Source organism: Mercenaria mercenaria, chromosome 12 (genome assembly GCF_021730395.1).
Source record: "Mercenaria mercenaria strain notata chromosome 12, MADL_Memer_1, whole genome shotgun sequence".
Lineage (NCBI taxonomy): Eukaryota > Metazoa > Mollusca > Bivalvia > Venerida > Veneridae > Mercenaria > Mercenaria mercenaria.
This window is the reverse complement of record NC_069372.1, coordinates 51609906-51632509: the sequence shown is the minus strand read 5'-3', so window position 1 is coordinate 51632509 and position 22604 is coordinate 51609906. Positions and strand designations below refer to the sequence as shown.

The 22604-nt window shown below is 35.4% G+C and overlaps 1 protein-coding gene across 1 annotated transcript; it reads right to left on the bottom strand.

The window, feature by feature from the left end:
• Nucleotides 1–1254: 1254 nt before the first annotated feature.
• On the bottom strand, nucleotides 1255–15483 carry LOC128547389 (uncharacterized). Its single transcript, XM_053520054.1, has 5 exons — nucleotides 15353–15483; nucleotides 10722–10971; nucleotides 3257–3438; nucleotides 1637–1766; nucleotides 1255–1387 (listed from the first exon to the last, which is right to left on the bottom strand). Exons 1-5 carry the CDS (start codon nucleotides 15390–15392, stop codon nucleotides 1309–1311), a joined length of 681 nt encoding a protein of 226 aa, XP_053376029.1. The 5' UTR covers nucleotides 15393–15483; the 3' UTR covers nucleotides 1255–1308.
• Between the last annotated feature and the right edge of the window lie 7121 nt (nucleotides 15484–22604).

The window sequence follows — 22604 nt, the reverse complement described above, 5'->3', positions numbered from 1 at the left end:
AGGATAATGGCGCTGTCTTAGTAACCGAAAAATATCGAGTTCGAATCCGGTCGGCGGAACTTTTTTCCCGTTTAGTATTTTCTTATCCATCTATATAATTATCTTGATTTTTTAGTGTTCCACGAATTATGCGTACAGAAAAAGTGTGTAGAAAACGTTTGTCATTTCACTCCACATAAAATGGCTAAAATGGCTATGAACGCGTTTTAAATTGTAACAAGCCTTTGGAGTATAACGAGAAAGCAAAATGTATTCTAAAACACAATGCATGTTGCATTAACATTTGAGGAAAAGTAAATGTAACTGGTCTTTCAAACAATATATTTTTGCTACAAAAAAAATTTAAAATATACCTCACTTACCTCTGGTTTCGAACTTACATCGCCTGACTGACAAGTAGCCAACATATCCACTGGGTCATACCTTACTTATAGAGTCTCATGTGATAAGGACATACTTCTATCTGTTATAAGTATACATCCGTTTGGGGATATACTGTGGTTATTTATAGTTTGTTGACAAAATGATGTCACTGTCAAAAATTATCGGTGGATTAGTAAATAATTTAGATCCATCTTGTCCGATAGAATGAACCTTAATTTATAATTTACGAAAAGGCTGTTAACAAATGGTCATATATTAATGTGACATTTTTGGGAAAGGTTGTTCTCATATTCATTGCACGTCGAATATACTTGGGGAAACAACAAGAGAAGCAGGAAAATTAAGGTACATTCTAGCATAAAAATGCTGTTATTGTCACTTTTCGGGGGTGTTTTAACAGGAGAGAACACTTGTGTTAACAGAGAGATTCTAGCGCTCACGTGGTTATAACAACTTTTTATATATGCACGTTCCGTGGCAAATTCGCAAATTCATGGAAATTTGACGTTTAGATACAATATATTCATTTACTTGGTTTTACACGTTTTATGCTAGAAAAACGTTAGCGCATGTGTTTTCCGTGTTATAATATCCCCAGAATCATCGGGAATCGTTGGTACCTTCGCCCTAACGGACTCGGGTACCAACTAATTCCTCGGGATTCTGTAATTTGAATAACACGAAAAAACATGCGTTATCCCTACATTTAGACCGCATATAATCAAAGTGTTAGTGAGTTTATTGATAGTAAACATTTTATTAAGTTATTTTCAAACTCCTAATTTGTTTTGATAGAAACACCTTATTAAGTAAAAAGCCATATACTGGATAATACGTCGTTATTCATACAACAAATAATAAATACAAAAATGTAATGTATATCTATATATATCTATATTTGTGTACAAACATAGAAGAATCAGTTCAAGAAGACGCACATACATTTGAATCCGATACTTGTCTTAGTGTTGGATGTACGCATTGCCACTTGAGAAGTTCGCACCTGGAAGTAAAGGAGATAAGTACAGTATAGTTATAGCATGTGTGTCTGGGAAGCCGTGTGTAAGCCAATTTTTGGTTGAAATCTTCCAAAGTTTCCAATGTACTGCATATATGGCGCATTATATATGTCTTACACGTTTCTGTTTATTTACAGTGAACACCTTAGTCAAATTCTAAGTCTGGAGCTTCTAAATATACAAATGCATCACAAAGACAAATGCAAAGGCTTGACTGATTAAAAAAATCATACTGGTTAGGGTAGTATTTTCCGTCTGAACCGCAAACAATGGCAAAATTCTGGCCACAGTTGATTGACCATCTGTTCTTGCAGAAGACAGATCCAAGAACACTCTGCAGGGACATTGCTGTGGTACCAGTGTCTAATATGAAAGAATATATTGTTTGGAACTATTTTTTTTTCACTAACGTACAACTTAAGATTAAGTATATGTGTGTATGTGTTGAAAAGTTTTATGAAGACAAAGACCTGAAAAGTTTTATGAAGACAAGGACACAGAAGCAATATAAAAAGTTCTGTCCTTAGAACGCATGATCCTTAAACCGAAAACTTACAGCAGTGTAAGCATTGATAGAATAGTAAAACACGCACCAAGTACCTTTTAGTAGACCTCGGATTACAAATGCTTCAATATCTTACCGAGTTAAAATGACAGAAGTTCGTTCTAACTACATTAAATCGAAAAAAATAAATATATTAACTCCCAAAGAAGAAAACCATGGTCACGTGATAATTCTATTATGTAAAATTCGTACTTTGTTGAAATTGGTTGAACTTTGGTAAAACTGATAATTTAATAATGATCAATGTTGGCAAAGCAGACGCATAATTCCATAGGTGTTACATTTTTAATAGAACTCTTTTCAATTTAAATTACCGAGAGGCTTGCTAAAGAAATAACGGAAAGACGGTAACATAAAAAGTTCATTGCTCAAATCACACAAAAGAAACGCAATGTTCCTGGAGGCAGTATAAGGAATTGTGCAAATCGGCTTTGACGAGGCTATGTTCTGCTAAGGTGGAACCTTTGGGCATATGCGGTTGTGCTATGTAAACAGTTGACAATGATCGTAAGAAAATGATGTATTCATTACATAGGATGGATACTACTGAGACACGAATGGTCATTAAATCAATTAAAGCAATCTTCAAATTCTGGAAAACAAACGATTTAAGAACATTTGGACAAGCTGTGGACAAAAATATATGTTTCGGAGATATTTGGTGTTCCATCAAGGCTATACATATGAACTTCAGACTATCTGCAAAAATCACGAAAGTCTGTTTCTTAACTTCCGATGATTAAACTTAAAATCTTTATTATCGCTCGACAAGCTTATGGTATATGGGGAACTCAAAAAGGGCGACAGCAGAAACCTACTATTAATTCTCTTAAACTCTGAAGAATAACAGAATAAACTGATAGATTAAACATTGCCATCTTAATCTAAGCGTTACAGTATTAAATATAATGGATATCAAATCGAAAACTGGTTGCACGAGTTCATTGAACGCATTTTATGTTTGTAATTTGCTCAAATATAAACTGGACACCTCGTTAATTAGGCGAATGCAAAGGTAATATGTAATATACACTTGGTTGACATGTTAATCAAAAGAAAACGAGGATATTCTTAAGAAAATAAAATATGAAATTTCTTCTATTTGTGCACAAGTAGGATAATAATTTCATTCTAACATATATTAAAAGGTATTTAATCTAGACACAAGCGGAAACTTATTTTGATTTTGAAATTATAATCTTAGGAGAAATATTTTTCTGATTTTGATATGTGCCTCTCAAGATAAAATAGTAATGAAAAGCCACTGTTTTTGATCGGTTAAACCTACTTCCGCTTCCTGTAGTATCTGTGGACACTGCCATGCGGGAAATAGTCGTTGTCGCCACTGGGACAGTAGACACTACAATGCAGGGTCCATGATTTGTCAATAAAAGCGGGTTTGTCAGCGCACCATTGTAGTAATTTCTTTTGTCAAGTACTCTGTCACATCGAGCTTTAGCGTAGGAACAACTGCAAGTAAATAAAACGACCGTCTGATACGACTGCTTAATAATTATACAGGGGCCTCCGTGGCCGAGTGGTTAAGGTCACTGACTTCAAATCACTTGCCCCTCATCGATGTGGGTTCGATCTTCATCTTCATAAACCATATTGGCTACGTAGCGATAAGACGTTATTTTTATCGGTGCGTTGACCGTACGTATGGTATAGCAAAGTATCGACAAGTGTCATACTTAGCTTCGGTAGGTTCTCGAGTAGGGCAAATAGGCTCGTCCTGTGACTTATTCCTTACAACGGTATGCTCATAGAACCACTCGATTAATTGGCCGTCGTTGGAAATCTGCGTTGGACACCGGACAACTGCCACTTTTAAGGTATTTAGGGTCTATCTATCTACGTGAAGGTATTTTGATCTTGATGATCAAAATACCTGATCGTAAAGCACTCAAACTAACACTTAAAAATAGGTTAAATTCATAACTTTCACATAAAAATCGTGCGCGTCGCTTTACATTGTTAGGCCGCAGGCGATATAAGGTTAACTGATCGTGTAGGTACAATAGGATTAACTAACACCACAGCACTTTACTGTTAGTGTAGATAAATTATAAGGTTTATACTGACTTATAGAGAGTCAGTATCTAGGACATAGTGTACAATATAGAAAATTGACGATTTGACATATATTGTGCATTTACAAATAAGATAGATAATTAAGCAAACAGTTCATAAGTATAGGTCTATTAAATAAACTAGAACTGTCACAGGAGTGACTCATAACCCCACCATACCGTCTTGTCACAGAAGAATGGCAACCATAAGAAATCTTAAAAATACTTAGTCTTTGGAGTACTTCATTCTGGGCTTCCACATATAAATAATACACAAATGTACTAGTATAATACTAGTATAGTAATACTAGTAAATATATTAAATCTCTAATATTAGAGATACACTAAAAGTGAATACAAAAAAATGTCTTACCGACCCATGTTACCACAGAAAAATGTATTTACTTTTTACAAAGGACTTATAATAAAAAAGTTAGAAAAATACCTAAAATATTGAAAATCTAAAAATAGGATTTCTAAAAATAGACTAATTCCTGGAATTTAAAGGGAAGAAACTCAGTACAAAAGTTAAAAAAAGGTTACTTCCCTTTGGCTCTAAGCCAATCAGAATGAGATATAGTGAAAATACATCAAAATTAACCTTAAATTCTAGGTGAAAGGGGACACAATTTAGACTTTGGGCTATAAAGTGCAAAAAACAGATATGAAAAACATTAAAAAAAGACAAAATGACAGCATTTTAAAAACATAGAGTAAAACGGTATCGGTAAAGTACAGTCCGTGACTGATAACTTCGGAGTGACGTCACGTTTGTTTATGTTTTCTGGACTTATAAAACTAACAAAATAGGTAAAGCAGCTTACATAAACAATAATATTAGGTATATTTTATTGCAACACGTCTGTCAGTCCCGGTAGCTCAGTGGTTAAGCATTGATGTTTGAAATGTCGAATTATGTGGGTCGTAAGTTCGAAACACTGTATGTGTTTTTTTAAAGTTTTTTTTTCTCTTTCAGGGTAACCACCATAATCATTCATTTTTCCTGAAATGTATTAATATATTTAGAAATATATTAAATTAATTTCTGTTTAAAGGTGACCAGCCATCAGCTCTGTGTAAACACATCGTATTATGAATGCATAGTCACAAAAACACTCGGAAATTTCGTGCAGGTTAAATTCCTCTCTGGTATATTGCCAGTATTTAGTGTAGTCAACATGTCAGAGGCGTCCACGTCTGTTGTTGCAAAGAAAAACATTGTTCAGTATAAGAATGGTGATAAATGCATACTACAAATTTCAAGCGACATCATTTTTCCATATTTCGTCATTGTATATATACCGTAGTGCTGTATTACTGCATTTTGAATATTTTCATTGTCTTTGAAAAAATGTATTTAAAACATTAATAAAAAACAAAGATACAAAAAAGTATAAATCACAGTGGGATTCGAACCAACGCGAAAATGAAAATAAAGAGAATTGCACATGTAAGGCTAACGCTCTACGGCCGGTACTAATCTTCTACTTCAAAGTAAACCTTCCAGTTAGTAGTATAATATAAAAGTGTACACTTAGATAATGATAAGTATCGATGACCCCCCTGACTTGGACTCGTCCAAATAGTCACTCCGAAGTTATCAGACACAGACTGTACATTGAATGCTTACGAGAATATAGAATAAGCATATTTATCGATAAGACACATTTATGCAGTAGGCGTGGCGTGTAATCTATAAATAACCTGTGCACCGGCAACAATCGGACGTATATAAATGTTTTGTAATAGATGTGTTTTTAAAGTTTTAAAGTTTTAAAAAGTTTATGGTTAATAAAGCAGTAGAGTATAGATGTAGTCCATGGTCAGTGGCAGTTTTTCTTAGGCGTTTCAGGAGTGTAAGTAAGGTAATCGCGGCTCTTACCCTGGATGACCAAAGGACCTCGGACATTTTCCTATTCAGATTGCCTATCCGATTAAGGAAAACTTGACATAGGGATAGACTTCTGAAATTGCATAGTTATGATAGTTGAAGACCATTTCTTGATAAACGCGACTTCATTTTACAAGTTTATGAACAAAAAAGAAGACTTTGTAGACATTTCTCACTCTCTTTTCTATTAAAATATGAACATAAATCATTTTTACGTTTAAAACATCTTTCCCACCAGTGACGCAACAAAATAGTTCACATGCCTTTGTAAATAATTATTATATACGTATGCTGCAAAAATGACACATGGTCACGGGTGGGAAAGTGTTTAAAATTGAAAAAAACTACGTACAGGGTGTCAGCAAATAAATTTTAACATAAATATTTGACACTCATTGCATGTGTTTCCTAAACCTTACATATATACAAAGTGTATTCATTTTTGTAAATATTTCAAGCACAGAAAACACTAAACTAAATAAATAGGGGACACAGAAAGTGAAGCTAGAAAGCAGACAGATCTTTATAAGTATATCTTATGAATTTTGCAATCAGATCTGTTACCTCTTGACAGTCTAAGTCCATCGATTGAGTGTTATCAGGATTGAGACAACTGCATCTGTCATAAGTCAAGAACCATGCAAGTGGCTTCGACATATTACATATGCATCTTCAACGTAAAGTAGACAAAGAAATACAGACAAACTTTTATGGGAATAGTGCCACTTAGGTGCAATTTTTTTACCTTTTGCAGGACACAGCTGAAGCGGACATAGAATGCATTTTAAGAGCAACATTTGTTTTCATTTGATCCAGCATCCTATACCCTAACAAAAACTACACCAGACACCATCACATTAACTAACCTAATTGCTTCCAGAACTTATAATGACACCCATAGAACTAATACGGACTCGCCCATAACTAACACTGACACCGCCAGAATTAACATCAATTCGCTCACACATCTGAAACTTATTTCAAAGCCAACCGAAATACTAGTAAGGACCTCAAAGAACTAACACAGACACCCCAAGAATATCTATATAAATAAGGTTGATACTAGCTAGTGAAGTTCCACTGATATAAAATGCTAAAAGTAAGGCATCCCGGAACCCGTAATGGAATAGGCAGTCTCCTGCACCCCTCCGTTTCAACCGAAAAAGGCCAACTACGCCAATGTGTGGCCAGCTACACCACTGCATGTATTCAATAATAATCCTCCACATAATGACCGGTCACTATTGTACATGTGTATAAATACAGTATATAGCAATAGATATATAGAAAACAAACAATAGGATATGATCAATGCATCAGTGTTATCATGGGCACTCGGGTGGAAATAACTTGAAGTACAGTTAGGGACCAAATGTTTTGTTCCACTCTTATTTTTTTCCGTTTCGTTTATTTTGAAAAATGTCAATAAAACTGATAATCTCTATGGTATCAGTTTATTTATTGTGTTAAAATATTTCATAGTAGACATACCTTAAATACCAATGCTTATTTTAACTAAAAATACACATTTAAAATTTTTCAAAAATATGACCCTTAGTTACAAACTGTTCGAATTTCAAGAAAACGAATATAAAATAAAACTATTTTTTGTGACAGTTTGATAGGAATATAACTTATTTATCAGTATTTGAAGCTGTTATATAAAACTATCAGCTACTGAAGTCAAGAAATAGCATTGAACTTAGGGCAAAATCCCTAGCATAATGTCCGATGTCCTTTAATAAATTTAAATATATATCTCATAATCTATTTATTTTTTGGCAATTTAGACATAATTTAGGGGGGTATAACATTTCAAAACATTACAATAACAACAAATACTCCAGCCAAGACCCAGACGTGTTCAAAAACTAACACCCGGGCCTTGAATTAAGGCCCCCGTTTAATTATATCATATGAATCTAATTCTTTGGAAACAATCCAGACTTCGACCTGTATTGTATCTGGCAACGGGTCTCAAAATTCAAATCTCGCTGGGCCTACGATTGATTAGTTTGACTGGAAACAGTCATAACTACGCAGCGCAGCGTAAACAAATAAAAATGAATAAAACAAAACGAAACAAAACAAAACAAAGATGTGGGTTCGAGCCTCACTCGGGGCGTCGAGTTCTTCATGTGAGGAAGCCATTCAGCTGGCTTACGGAAGGTCAGTGGTTCTACCCAGGTGCCCGCTCGTGATGAAATAATGCACGGAATGGCACCTTGGGGGTCTTCCTTCACCATTAAAGCAGGAAAGTCGCCATATGACCTAGCATTACTAAAGCGTAATGAATACACAATATATATATATATATATATATATATATATACAGAGGGGGGGGGGGGGGAGAGAGAGGGGGGGAGAGGGGGGGGGGGAGAGAGAGAGACTTTATACGAACTAAAAACTAACCCAATAAGATTAGTTTCGATGCTGCTTTATATACACACCCAAATTGCACTACACATTCGTACTGGTCCAACATTTGCATATATATATACTCAAATCTCTATTTTGATGTCTCACAAATCAATGGCGACACTTTAGTCTTTTTAACTGATTGGGACCGACCAGAGAAGCTACAGTTTTTCTCTCTGAAAGTTAACAGGATTTCGATGATACATTGAATATATAGAGATAGTTTGCATTAAGGGATGTCATTAAATTCAGAACAGTTGACTTTCCCATATATGTGAGATGCGCTAGGATAGAAGTTTTTGTTTTGGATTCTCTACATTCTCAGAAGACGCAGCTTTAAACCTCTGTTCAACTGAGCTGGTTGATGCTGTAGAGGAAAGTTGATGTAAAATGTTAAAATCTAGCTCAACAGTAGGAAAATCATCCAAGTTTTTCATCATATTATCATCAAATAACGACTGCAATAACCCTTCATCCAAATTGCCATCGTTATTCAGGAGACCTCGGTATCTGTTGCTACATACGCTCATTGGCACCCGATTTTTTGGGCTACGCTCCTGCACCGCAGAGCGCGCGCGCGCCGACATATATCGTACCATGTCATGCACTGTAATTCAACCTACCTATATAAAAGGTGAAAAGTCCACAAATCTCCCGTTTAAGAAATGGCATATTTTCTCCTGTTACTTTAAAAAACTAAAGGTACCGAAGCGACCATTATTGAAGCAACGGATTGTTGTAAATACTATGCCCCAACGATAACCATGACAATATATAGATTAAAATGGAACATTGGGAATTCAACATTTTTCTAACTTGTTAAAATATAAGTATTTCTTTTCTAGTTTTAGTACCAGTTACAAATTATTGTACTATTTATTTGACCTGTCAAAATATGTTCCCGGCTTTCATTATATTCTGTTCACGCGTAAATAAGATTAACATGAAAGCCAGAAACATGTTTTGACAGTTCAAATAAATAGTACAATAGCTTAGTGGTAAGGTATACAGCTAAACAAGGGTTATGCCGTGTGGTTTCGAAACTCAGCATCAACTTTTAATGTTTATGCCATGTTAAAATTTGCATTAAAATTTAGCTTTCTTCATATGCCCTTTGACAACTCGACAGAGAAATATCTTAAACCGATATGGCAGATGAGAAAAGTTTAGCATCATGTGAAGGAGAGAGAGAGAGAGAGAGAGAGAGAGAGAGAAAGAGAGAGAGAGAGAGAGAGAGAGAGAGAGAGAGAGAGAGTTTATACGAACTAAAAACTAACCCAATAAGATTAGTTTCGATGCTGCTTTATATACACACCCGAATTGCACTACACATTCGTACTGGTTCAACATTTGCATATATATATACTCAGATCTTTATTTTAATGTCTCACAAATCAATGGCGAAACTTTAGTCTTTTTAACTGACTGGAACCAGAGAAGCTACAGTTTTTCTCTCTGAAAGTTAACAGGATTTCGATGATACATTGAATATATAGAGATAGTTTGCATTAAAGGATATCATTAAATTCAGAACAGTTGACTTTCCCATATATGTGAGATGCGCTAGGATAGACGTTTTTGTTTTGGATTCTCTACATTCTCAGATGACGCAGCTTTAAACCTCTGTTCAACTGAGCTGCTTGATGCTGTAGAGGGAATTTGATGTAAAATGTTAAAATCTAGCTCAACAGTAGGAAAATCATCCAAGTTTTTCATCATATTATCATCAAATAACGACTGCAACAACCCTTCATCCAAATTGTCATCGTTATTCAGGAGACCTCGGTATCTGTTGCTACATACGCTATTCCAGGGATGTAACTGATAACGTCATGTTGGCAAGGGAAGTAATCCAGTTATGTTTACTTTGGCAACAACAACAACTGTGGGTGATATTGATTTATATCTCAATGCTATTATCCAGTATTTCACCAGTTAACACCAGTAAAATGTTGAAATGAGCTCCATAACTATAGGTCAGAATGCACTGCATATCTATGTGCATTCAATATGAAAATTAATTTACTGGTCTTCGTTTCCATTTTTCGCATCAAAGGTAGGGGCATTTCTGTTACTTTTCAATTGACGCTGACTTTTTTTTTTATAAAGTTTTATCCGGGAAAACACTTTTATTAAAGTGATTTGTTTCATTATGTAACAATATATTGCTTAACTAAGGATCTTTTAAAAAAACTGGGACATTTTGTGATTTTGTCAGCCGTGCAAAACTAAAGGGAACTAAACTGTTTTCCAAACTTTTAACTGATACGCTTATATTCTGATAACAAGAAAGTTTGATAATGTGCACAAACAGATGAAAAACCTCTCGAAGTTAAAACGGAACTTGCGCCACTTTAGATTAGATAACTTACTGATTATCATACGTTTGTCCGTCTGATGCACATATTTGTTCATCATTAGGTAATACATGGTTGTTGCAATCAACATGAATGAAAGCATGACACAGGTGTTCATCAAAGAACATGCCGATATTGTTGATGGCTTGGTTCACAAGGTCGCATTCAGGTCCGTGACAGTCAGGTGAATGTTGGTCTGGAAGAGATTGGTCAGTTGTGATGTCAGTGTGCAGGTGATGGTGGTGGTCAGAATGCGATCCTTGTACTGTGAAAAATATAATATTTTTGAATTTATAAAGGTAGTGGACTCGGAATGACAATCGGCAAATGACGTATTCTCCGTATGCCTTTCTTCATTTTCCGAAATGTTAGGTGTGAGTTGAACTACTTTAAGCCCAAAAAATGCCGAAACTCCTATAGAAAATACGTAACAACACGGAAATAACCGAAAGTCCACAAACTGAAAGTTTCTATATCATTAGAGTTTACAATTTAATGAATTTATGATCAAGCTCTTGTTAATCTGCCAACAAACATCAGGGGAATGACTATAGCAATGATTATAATTGCAGGAGTAACGATCCCACATTTAGTTGTTATTCTAACGATTATGAAATTGTTGTTATTGATTCAATACCTGTGTGTTAGCATCAGCGCGGACCCATTGCAGGGCGGTTGTGAACACACGCTCGATGGCAATTTTAATACAGTATCACTTTCAAATCTTTAAAGCTACTCGCCAACATTTGGGAAGTGTTTCAATATCTTTATTTCTTCTGAATTAAGCATATAAAATGATAAAGTATGTGAAAATAAAAGTAAGATATTGCTAAAAATGCAAGAAAGATGTAAATTTTCTGCATTATTTCGAAGGTGTTGCAACGGTTTACTAATTTCTGCACAATGATTTTGGTTATTTATAGGAATATCTTGCAAACAATCTGCGTCCATAAGTTTGTAGCAATAGTCACTTTCAGAGTACTCACTTTTTATGTTTTTATTTTTCGTTTTTTTTTTTTTTGGAGAAATTATTTTTCGCCTAAATGTGTGGAAAAGTCCCTTTAAATTTGAATACGTGTCAATAAAATAGTCTCTTATGCCTGGAAAAAAGCCATATCCAGCATTTGTATATGTGTTGATGATGTAGAAATTACACTTTAGGACGTCTTCTGTATATTGCACTATCTTCTTACTAAACATTACAACCAGTCTTCTGGAGGAATCACCCATATGATTAACGGTAACGGCTACACATACATTTGCACGCACGTAAGCACGCACCGAATCCTTTTTGATAGTAGGAGGGCAAATTCGTAACCAACAAATTTATTAATATATGAAAAGAAGACATAGCTATTCAACAATTATTCGTTGATAGCTTTAATTAATGTTCGGATTTAAAAAAAAACCATGAGAACATACAATGCATTAAAAATATATAAACTAAACTTACTGATATCATTGTAATATTTCAAGATATCACTTAATACGAGGGTTGTTCGGAAAGTTTCGGGACAAGTGCCGTTACATTCTTATTTTTTAGCACACCTGAGCAATGCTCAGGTGAGTTATTGTGATCGCTCGATTTTCGTCGTCTGTCGTCTGTCAACATTTAGCTTGTGTATGCGAAAGAGGCTGTATTTTTCAACTGATCTTCGTGAAATTGATTGCCTTGGTGAAATATTTTTCAAGTTCGAATATGGGTCATCTGTGGTCAAAAGCTAGGTCACTAGGTCAAATCAAAGAAAAACCTTGTGTATGCAACAGGGACTGCATTTTACAGCGGATCAGAATGATTATCTGGATAAAATCTAGGTCAAGTTGAAATATGAGTCATCTGGGGTCAACAACTAGTTTAGCCGGTCAAATCAAAGAAAAAACCTTGTGTACGCATTTTACACTGGATATTCACCAAATTTAGTCAGAATGGGTGCCTTGATAAAATCTAGGTTAAGTTTGAATATCATGAATAATTCGGGGTCAAAAACTAGGTCGCTAGGTCAAATCAAAGAAAAACGTTGTGTATGCAATAGGGACTGCATTTTACAATGGATCTTTATGAAATTTGAGCACAATATTTGCCTTGATAAAATATAAGACAAGTTTGAATATGAGTCATCTGGGTTTAAAAACTAGGTCACCCGGTCAAATTAAAGAAAACACTAGTGTATATAATACTGGCTGCATTTTACATTAGATATTTATGAACTTTGATTAAAATATTTGTCTTCAAGAAATCTAGGTCGAGTTCAAATAGAGGTCATCTGGGATAAAAATCTAGGTCACCCTGTAAAGTCAAGGAAAAACTTTGTGAATGCAATAGGGGCTACATTTTAGGCAGGATGTTCATGAAATATGATGAACATGTTTGCTTTGATGAAATTTAGGTCAAGTTCAAATATGGGTCATGTTGGGTCAAAAACTTAATTCAAATATGGGTCATCTGGGGTAAAAAGCTAGGTCACCCGGTCAAATCAAAGCAAAACCTTGTGTATGCAATAGTGGCTGCATTTTACACTTGATATTCATGACATTTGATCAGAATGTTTGTCTTGATGACATCTAGGTCGATTTTAAATAGGGGGTCATCTGGGGTCAAACATTAGGTCACCCAGTAAAATCCAAAAAACCTGTGTGAATGTAATAGGGGCTACATTTTAGACAGGATATTCATAAAATTTGATCAAAATGTTTGCTTTGATGAAATCTAGGTCAAGTTCAAATTTCGGTCATGTAATGTAAGGTTCTAGGTCACCTGGTCAAAACAAAGAATAACCTTGTGTGTGCGATAGGAGCTGCAATTTTCACTGGATCTTCATGAAATTTGATCAGAATGTTTGTCTTGATGAAATCTAGGTCGAGTTAAAATAGAGGTCATCAGGGTCAAGAACTAGGATACCCCGTAAAATCAAAGAAAAACGCTGTGAATGCAATAGGGCTACATATAAGGCAGGATGTTCATGAAACTTGATGAAAATGTTTGCTTTGATAAAAGTTAGGTCAAGTTCAAATATGGGTCATATTAGGTCATAAAAAGGTCTCTTGGTCAGATCAAAGAATAACCATGTGTATGCAATAGGGGCTGCATTTTTCAATGGATCTTCATGCATTTTGATCAGAATGTTTGTACTGATGAAAGCTAGGTCGAGTTCAAATATGGGTTATGCAGGATAAAGAAATAGACGACCTAGTCAAATCAAAGAAATACCTTACCTGTGCAAAAGGGGTCGCATTTTAAGCAGGCTATTGATTAAACTTGATCAAAATGTTTCTTTTGATGCAATCTAGAGCAGGTTCAAACACGGGTCATATTGAATCAAAAGCTAGGTCATCCGTTCGAATCAAAGAAATACATTATATATGCATTAAGGGCTGCATTTTAAATTGGATACTCGTTAAGTTTTATCAGACTGTTTGTCTGGTTAAAATCTATGTCAGGTTCAAATATGGGTCATTTTGGGTCAAAACCTAGGTCACCCGGTCAAACAAAAGAAATACCTTGTGTAAGCGTTAGGGGCTGCACTTTAGACTAGATATTCACAAAATTTCCTCCTGGCGATTGTTTTTATGAAATCTAGGCCAGATTCGTATATGGGTCATCTTTGGTCAAAAAATAGCTCAACCGGTCAAATCGAAGAAGTACCTTGTTCTAGCTGTTCTCAGGTGAGCGACCTAGGACCATTTTGGTCCTCTTGTTTAATACTTTTACACAATTCTTTAAACAAACATGGCTCCATAAACCTTTTATTCATTCTCAGAAGCAAATTTACAAAATAAAAATAACACTTGTCACCTAGTATTTGAGCCAAGATGACATAGGTGAAAAATCTGCTAAGAGGTGTAAGCTTAAATATTCTGTCTAACTTTCATAACAATTGGGATAAAGTTGAACGACCGACGGACGACGACTGACGACAGACACATGTGCTACCAATGAGCACTTTGTGATCAGATGTGCTAAAACTAGAGTGCGCAACTCCTAATGTTGAATAACATTCCTATACAATTTCATGACGGCCGTTCAATTCGTTCGGCGATATGTGTAACACAACTTTTTGTCTGATGGACAGGCGGACGGACGAACAAACAAATCCAAAATTATATCCTGAACGCATCGTGTTAGCATAAAAAGACAGATCTTATCACCGTTAAACGTATGTTTTTCTTACTGCGCATAATTTAATCAAATGATGTTGAGATGACCCACTTGAAAAAATTAATCGTCCTCTGTTTTCACACGTATTAATTTGCAAATGTCTAATGTAAGATTTAAGATATCTAGAAACAGTGAAAACAATAATAACGATAAAAGGTCCATATACAAAGAAGTATCTAAAAACGTATGAAAAATAATTTCACGAAAATCGCTTTTTTTGATGATATGCTTTACATTTTGAAAGCTTAGTTTCTCTTGAAACCATTCAAAAATGGTTTCGGCGAAATTTCAACATATAATTATAACGTGGAAGTTGTCGTGATAATCAACTGTATTTGCCTTACATGTAATTTCATGTTATTCTAAAATGGCATTACATATTTTATAGGAATCATTTGTAAATGATCATTTCATGCTGATTACTAAAATAAAGTGTGAAAAACGAATGTAAAAAGCGATATAAGCTGGTTAAAATTCAGCTAAAGTATACCTGCTACTGCAGTTAAAAGAAGACATGCAATTATCTCCATGGTTTGACTATGAAAGAAAACTAGCCAGTGCCCCAACTACGTTTTCCAAAGAGATAAAATTCCAAATGATAAGCGAGTGAATATATGTAACTATTTCACTTATGGTTCATGCTCTTGAGATGGAACGCTTGTAGTTGACATTGCTCACTTAATTGAGATTACCATTAGGACGCCTGTCTTAACTCATGCATATTCATTACAAATCACCTCTGTGTCAATGTGTGTTCATGCGTCTTTACGTAAAAGTAGGCTGACAATGAACATTAAATTGTAACCCATGCATTAAATATGTGATATTATTACATACTCGTTTCTATCTTTGCATCGGGAAATATGCACACGTTCTTCTGCGGAAGAATATTGCGCTCCTAAAGTTGCGCAATATTTCCACTGAAGAACTCGTGCATATTTCCCGATACAAAGCTAATAACCTGTAACTGTAAATCAATAATATCAATTAAGGCAACGCCTAGCTTGGGATTTATCTTTTATATACCCACTTACAAAGAAATATTTATATACCCGCTTACAAAGAAATATTCAACACTCAAATGAAAGTGAAACTTCGCTCTAACAGTGCAAGTTTACATTTAATGTCATCATACCTCTTACAGCGAATATCATACTTTGCAAAATTTACAGGAAGCCGTGACGATGACGTCATTCACCGCGTTCTCGCACTGGCTTTAGGAACTTTTTTTTGTTTGTATACACTCCACGCAGAAACTTGACGGCATTTACACTTCCTTACCGTTTTAAAAGTATTTTTCAGTTGCATGTACAGTTTCCATTACGAAAAAGAAGTAAAAGAATCATGTTGGCACGGTTTACCATTTTCTGTGACTGATTCGGGGTGCTCGGATGTTCATGCAGACAACCAGTCTGCGGTATGTACATAAACCGGAACCGGAAAACATCTAAAAAAATAGCCTCAGTATATGCAAACAACAAAGACGAATAACTATATACGGACCTTACCGTCTCGGGGATTTTCCTCCCCTATAATGAATATGCATGATCAAAAAATAGACTTAGGAAACTGTCAAAAAATCATGTAATGAAATAGTCACTGGTCACATGGTGTTTCATAGCTGTGCAATTTGCAAATTCAGCAGATGTCTTTTTTTTTCATTTTTATACACCCGTCACTGAAAGAGCGGGGCGTATTATGTGAAGACCCGTGGCGAATACCCGTGGATTCGGTCGGCGTCCAAAGCATGTCCGCTGTCTAAGTCAAACATTTTTCATCCGATCTTCATCAAACTTGCTGACAATATTTGTGGGCGTTATATCACCGCTTAGTTTGATAACCACCTAAATCGCCATAGGCACTCTTGGATTATGGCCCTTGTATTACTAGAAAAAAGAACTGAGAGTTTGGCCTTGTCCTTTCTATAAGTTTTCATGCGATCTTCATCAAACTTGCTGATAATATTTGTGGTCATAATATCTCGACCAAGTTCGCGTTTTATCTCACTCTGTCCCTCAGGTAGAGGATGAATTTCGCGCTTTGAGTATCTGAGTTTGCACTATGTGAAGCGCCTTTAAACGTGTCACTCATCAGAAAGGCACTATAAAAATTATGTATAATAATATTTTTAACAACAACAACAACAACAACAACAACAATAATAATAATAATAATAATAATAATAATAATAATAATAGAAGGAACAGTTTGCTCGGCAAAATATTGTTTTAAATCAAGATTGAAAAATCCGTTTGTTCAACCACCCTCTGTTAAACATCAAGTCTGCCTTTTATAATTGAACAGCTATGGCCATTTCTTTTAAATCTTCATCATAGTTTAATTCTCTGTATGCGAATCATATCTTATATCAAACTCAACAGTTTAGTTTTCACTTGCATTTTTGCTGTTCTAATTAATCCTGTTTTGCATACTTTTGCACTTATAAAATTACAAAGTATCGGCTTTTGTTGGAATAAATCATTCTGCGTCACAGACCAATGTCCGGAAAAATACATGTATATAGGACATGTTAATAAATGTGGTCTTTGGAACGTTTGCAAAAGGTCTAGTGCCAAGCACGGCGGAGAAATATTCAGGGTAAGTGTGATGCTGACGTGTAAGTTTGATCCTCACAAGCGGAGAAATATTCCGGGTAAGTGTGATGCTGACGAGAAATATTTAGGATAAACGTGACATTGGCTACCGGAGATATATTTAGGACAAACGTGAAGTTGAATAGCGGAGAAATATTTTGGGTAAATGAGACATTAGCTAGCGGGTATGCATTAGGGATATCTTCAGATTGTCCCGCGGAGAAATAATCAGTTAAGTGTGATGTTGACTAGAGGATAAATATTTATGATAAGTATGAGGTAGACTAGTGAAGAAATACTTTTTGTAAATGTGACATTGGTTATCGGAGATATATTTTGGGAAAACGTGAAGTTCACTGACGGAGAAAATACTTGGGTTTAGTTAGACTTTAAATGGCAAATATATATTTGAGCCGCGCCATGAGAAAACCAACATAGTGGCTTTGCGACCAGCATGGATCCAGACCAGCCTGCTGTTCGCTAACGGTTTCTCTAATTGCAATAGGCTTTGAAAGCGAACGGCATGGATCCTGATCAGACTGCGTGGATGCGCAGGCTGGTCTGGATCCATGCTGGTCGCAAAGCCACTATGTTGATTTTCTCATGGCGCGGCTCATTTATTGAAAACACCAGGTTGACTAGCAGAGAAATATTTCAAGTAAATGTGATGTTGACTAGGTTACTGACCGTTCTAAGGTAGTTATTATATTTAGTTAGCGGTGCACACACATTTATTGATTTTGTCACAATGACGTATCTTTATAATGTTGTTACAAAGCCCTCAGTCTGTCGTATCTTTACAGCTACACCCTATTTATCTTTAGGATTCTCAGTGCCGATATATTTCATAATTTGTATCTTTACATGTCCAGAATTACTTTCTTCTGTTGTTTACTTGAAAAGTTCAGCTGTGGCGCAGTGGACAAAGACGTTGGTCTAGGTACTTTTTTATATGAATGGTAGCGGTAAAAACGTTGGCGATGGCAGACTTTATTTCTTTTAACATCACAGACAAGGTCATTGCAACTAAATTTTGGCGTAAACTGAAAACTATTACCATTTTGTTTCATGAAAAAATAAATGATGTTTTGTTTAGGTCCTGGTGAATGATCTTAAATACAAGTACTTTTAGAGATTTAGCCCTGAAACTTTGTACATGTGTTCAAGTATGTCAAGTACAACAAATCTGTGTCGCTTACTTCGAATCACTTGCCTTTCACCGATGTGAGTTCGAGCCTCACTCGGGGCGTTTTATTACTCATTTGATAAGAAGCCATCCAGCTGGTTTACGGACGGTCGGTGGTTCTATACAGGTACAGAAATAGTGCAAAAACAAATAAATTGATAGTAATTATCAACATAAATGTATCACTGAGTCTGTGACAAGTTCAAATTGCCAATGTCTGAACATTTTTTAAAATCATGGAACTTGGGAAAAAGTGTTGTTATTTTTATAGATCTAGTCATCTATGATATCAGTTTTGTTGGTGTTTTGTTACCTAGTACATGTTTGCATCTTATGTCTTGATGTATAATTATACACACCATCATTTGTGTAGTTGATACAAAAGCTGAATTTTGTGTTCATTTATTATGTACTTCTTTTTTAACTATGCAAAAGACCTTGTTCTAAATATCTCTTTGCCATGGAACACACTGCAAAATATTTTATCTGTATTATCTTTACCTACATACCAATAAAAGTAACACAATAAAGTGGGTTTAAAAATTAGCATAAATTAACGAATTAACTTTACATGTACAAAGCAGTATCCGGAATTTCGGTTGGAATAAAAGGCCTATACCCTCTATCATATGAAATAAATGTGGTAAATAACAATGCCTACAATATAATAGATCAATATCTAAAATAAGATATAAAAAGAAGTTCTTACACACGAAAAGGTAACCTTCTTTCTGGCGCATTCATCAATCTGAAAACGAAAGGAATTTTACACGTGATGTCAGGCACAAATTGCTTTCTGTTCTGCTCTTTGATTTCTTTCCTGCTTCATTTTTTTCAAGTGAAAATAAATTTTCTCGTTTATTGTTAAATTTGATGCTATTATTATGGCCAAGATCAGACATTAAAAATAAAAATTTGAAACTTTTTACATCGAAAATATAAAGTTGTCATTTACGACATACACTGCACTCGCAAAAATCCATCACAAATACTCCGCGCCTGTTGGCACGGAGAAAGAAATAGTCGCTGGTCACGTGACGTTTCATACTGTAGCTGCCAACGGTCAGGTTAGCAGATGCATCTTTTAATATTTTACCTGTCTAGATTTTTATTGCGTAATGCGTATGTGAAATACTTTTGTGTACCGGTATAAAGGATCTCTCTCTCTCTCTCTCTCTCTCTCTCCCTCTCTCTCTCTCTCTCTCTCTCTCTCTCTCTCTCTCTCTCTGTGCCTTTATCTCATTCTGTCCCTCTGGTCAGATCGCTGTGTCTGTACTGGTATAGGATGAATTTCGCGCTCTGAATAGCTGCGTTTGCACTATGTAAAGCGCCTTTGAACATGTTTCTCATCAAAAGGGCGTTATATCAATCTGGTATAATAATAATAATAATAATATGAATTTGTAGGTGCTCGTATGTGTTAATCACGTGATGAAAACTTACTCTGTGTGTGTGTGTGTGTCGAGGTTTGTGTGTGTGTGTAGCGGGGGGGGGGGGGGGGGGGGGGGGGGGGGGAGCTACTTCTGCAAAATATTGCGGTCGAATGAACATAAAGTAAACAAATTTTCATCATTGTCATATTCATATTAAACATCTGTAACGCTAGAAGGAACTTTTTGCTAGGCATACTCTTGTTTTAAATCAGGGTTGAAACATTAAAAATCCGTTTGTTCAACCACCCATCAAGTCTGCTCTTTTTTAATTGAACGCTGTGGCTTTAAACGTAACCATTTCTTTTAAATCTTAATCAAAATACAATTCTCCATTTGTGAATTATATCTTATCAACACTAAACACTTTTGCTTTTCACTTGCCTTTATTCTGTCCTAATTAATCCCGTATTACATACCTTTGAACTGATAAAAATCGCAAACCTCGCAAAGTATCGCCTTTTGTTGGAATGGTTTGCACCACGATGTACACTTTCTCTGACCAATGTCCGGTAAAATACATGTAAACTGGACTTAAGGCCATAATGTTGTTACAAAGCCCTTAGTCTGTCGTACCTTTTAATACAGAGTGTTGGTTGCCCACTTTGTGTTTGTGTTCGTTTCATAATGTTAAATTGTAGTTTACATCGTTATATTGTCACATGAAATGTATAACATCTCTAATGTCTTTCATTTGCTAATTTATACATTTGCCTTTTCTTGAATATACAAACATTTTCAAGCACAAATTTTGTCCTTACTGTAATCGAATATTGCTACTCGCATTTTATCCTATTTTGCACATTTCATCCTATTTTGCGCCATACCTTTTTAAAATATGTCAAAATGTCATGAAAACGACGTTAAAATAGTTACTGACATAACCTTCAAAAACGTTCCGTGGGATAACCTCCTAAAATGTATCCACACAGATATAATTATAAAATGTATCACAGAATACGAAATTGCTGGTTTTAATCAGCAACGTCCTCCGGCTTCAATAAATATAGACATCTTTAAAGTATGGAATCCCGGAAACACGCGTAAATTGGAGCCACATGAATATTAAGACCTTGCCATAATAGCTTTGAATTCGGGTTTTTGCACAACATGGCGGCATCTTACACTGGTCGTTTGTAAATATAATTGCGTAAGTGAAAATGTCCACCGATCTACGATTTTAGGTTTTTAAAAGCTCTCATTGTATTGCTGTGGTGGACTGAAGTTCCCAGTTGTTCGAAAAATTATCAATGTTGCATGGCAGAGCTATGGATCTGACAAAACGGAACGGCGGACATGAAGACACTTAGCGAACGTATTACCAAAAAACCGGTATGTGAAATATGTAGGAACAATACCGTACATGATAGATGATAGATAGGAGCAGCCATCGTTTCTCGAAACGTCAAGAAAGATGCACTATATATATTGGGTAGACATTATGCAAACTTACTTATCAAACGTAATACGATTATTCTATAAGTCGTTTATTCACATAAATATACATTTCACCGTTCTTGCATCTAAAATTGTAGTCTGGCTGGACAACCAGGTAAGTGGTCAACCATGTATGTGGTCAGCCAGGTATTCAGAAAGACAAAGAGGTATTAACATTACTCATATAATTATCTATATTGTAGATTTCAATAGAACTTCGCTGCCGTAAATAAAGGTATTGTTTATTATATGCTGAAATAAAACGTAATGGTCCGTGTGCTAAGTTTTGAGATAGTTGCCCATGATTAAAGAGATCCATTACTTGGAATTATTTCAAATGATTATATGAGCCGCGCCATGAGAAAACCAACATAGTGGCTTTGCGACAAGCATGGATCCAGACTAGCCTGCGCATCCGCGCAGTCTGGTCAGGATCCATGCTGTTCGCTAACAGTTTCTCTAATTGCAATAGGCTTTGAAAGCGAACAGCATGGATCCTGACCAGACTGCGCGGATGCGCAGGCTGGTCTAGATCCATGTTGGTCGCAAAGCTACTATGTTGGTTTTCTCATGGCGCGGCTCATATTTAATCTGTAGAAAGATAGTTACGTTGCTATTTTTTATTGACTTACTCACGGGTTGTCATTAATTAATAAGATAATTTTCCGTGTGCCGGTTTATGATTAAGTTTATCATTATTTTGTTATCCAGATAAATGACTTTTCCCTTATAAGATGTCCAGAACTGCCTTAAATATCAATGTTATTTTAGACATAAAATTGCCGATATCCAGGTATTGATAATAACCAGAATATTTTTGCTAAAGTAAAAAAGTCTTCACTTTTTATTTGTACTTCCAGTCAGCTAATGAATGTTTATGTAGAGTTTTCCTTAAGTACAGAATTGGCAAATCTTGTGCAAATTTGCACTGCAGATACAGATACTGTATACCGCATATCGGGTTGAAAGATTAGTGGATTTATTCCTTTCTGTTCAACCATTTACAGAGGCTGTTTGTTGCTACCAATAAAATTGAATGGTTTAACATGGCGTAAAACGAACACCAATAACTTTATATTTAGAACAACAAATACC

Excerpts from the sequence above, each read along its gene's own strand:
- LOC128547389 (XM_053520054.1), bottom strand. The coding sequence starts at position 15,392 with ATGGAGATAATTGCATGTCTTCTTTTAACTGCAGTAGCAG. Across the intron at positions 10,972-15,352 it reads TCTTTTAACTGCAGTAGCAG|TACAAGGATCGCATTCTGAC; the intron begins GTATACTTTAGC and ends TATTTTTCACAG. Across the intron at positions 3,439-10,721 it reads GGACAAACGTATGATAATCA|TTGTTCCTACGCTAAAGCTC; the intron begins GTAAGTTATCTA and ends ATTTACTTGCAG.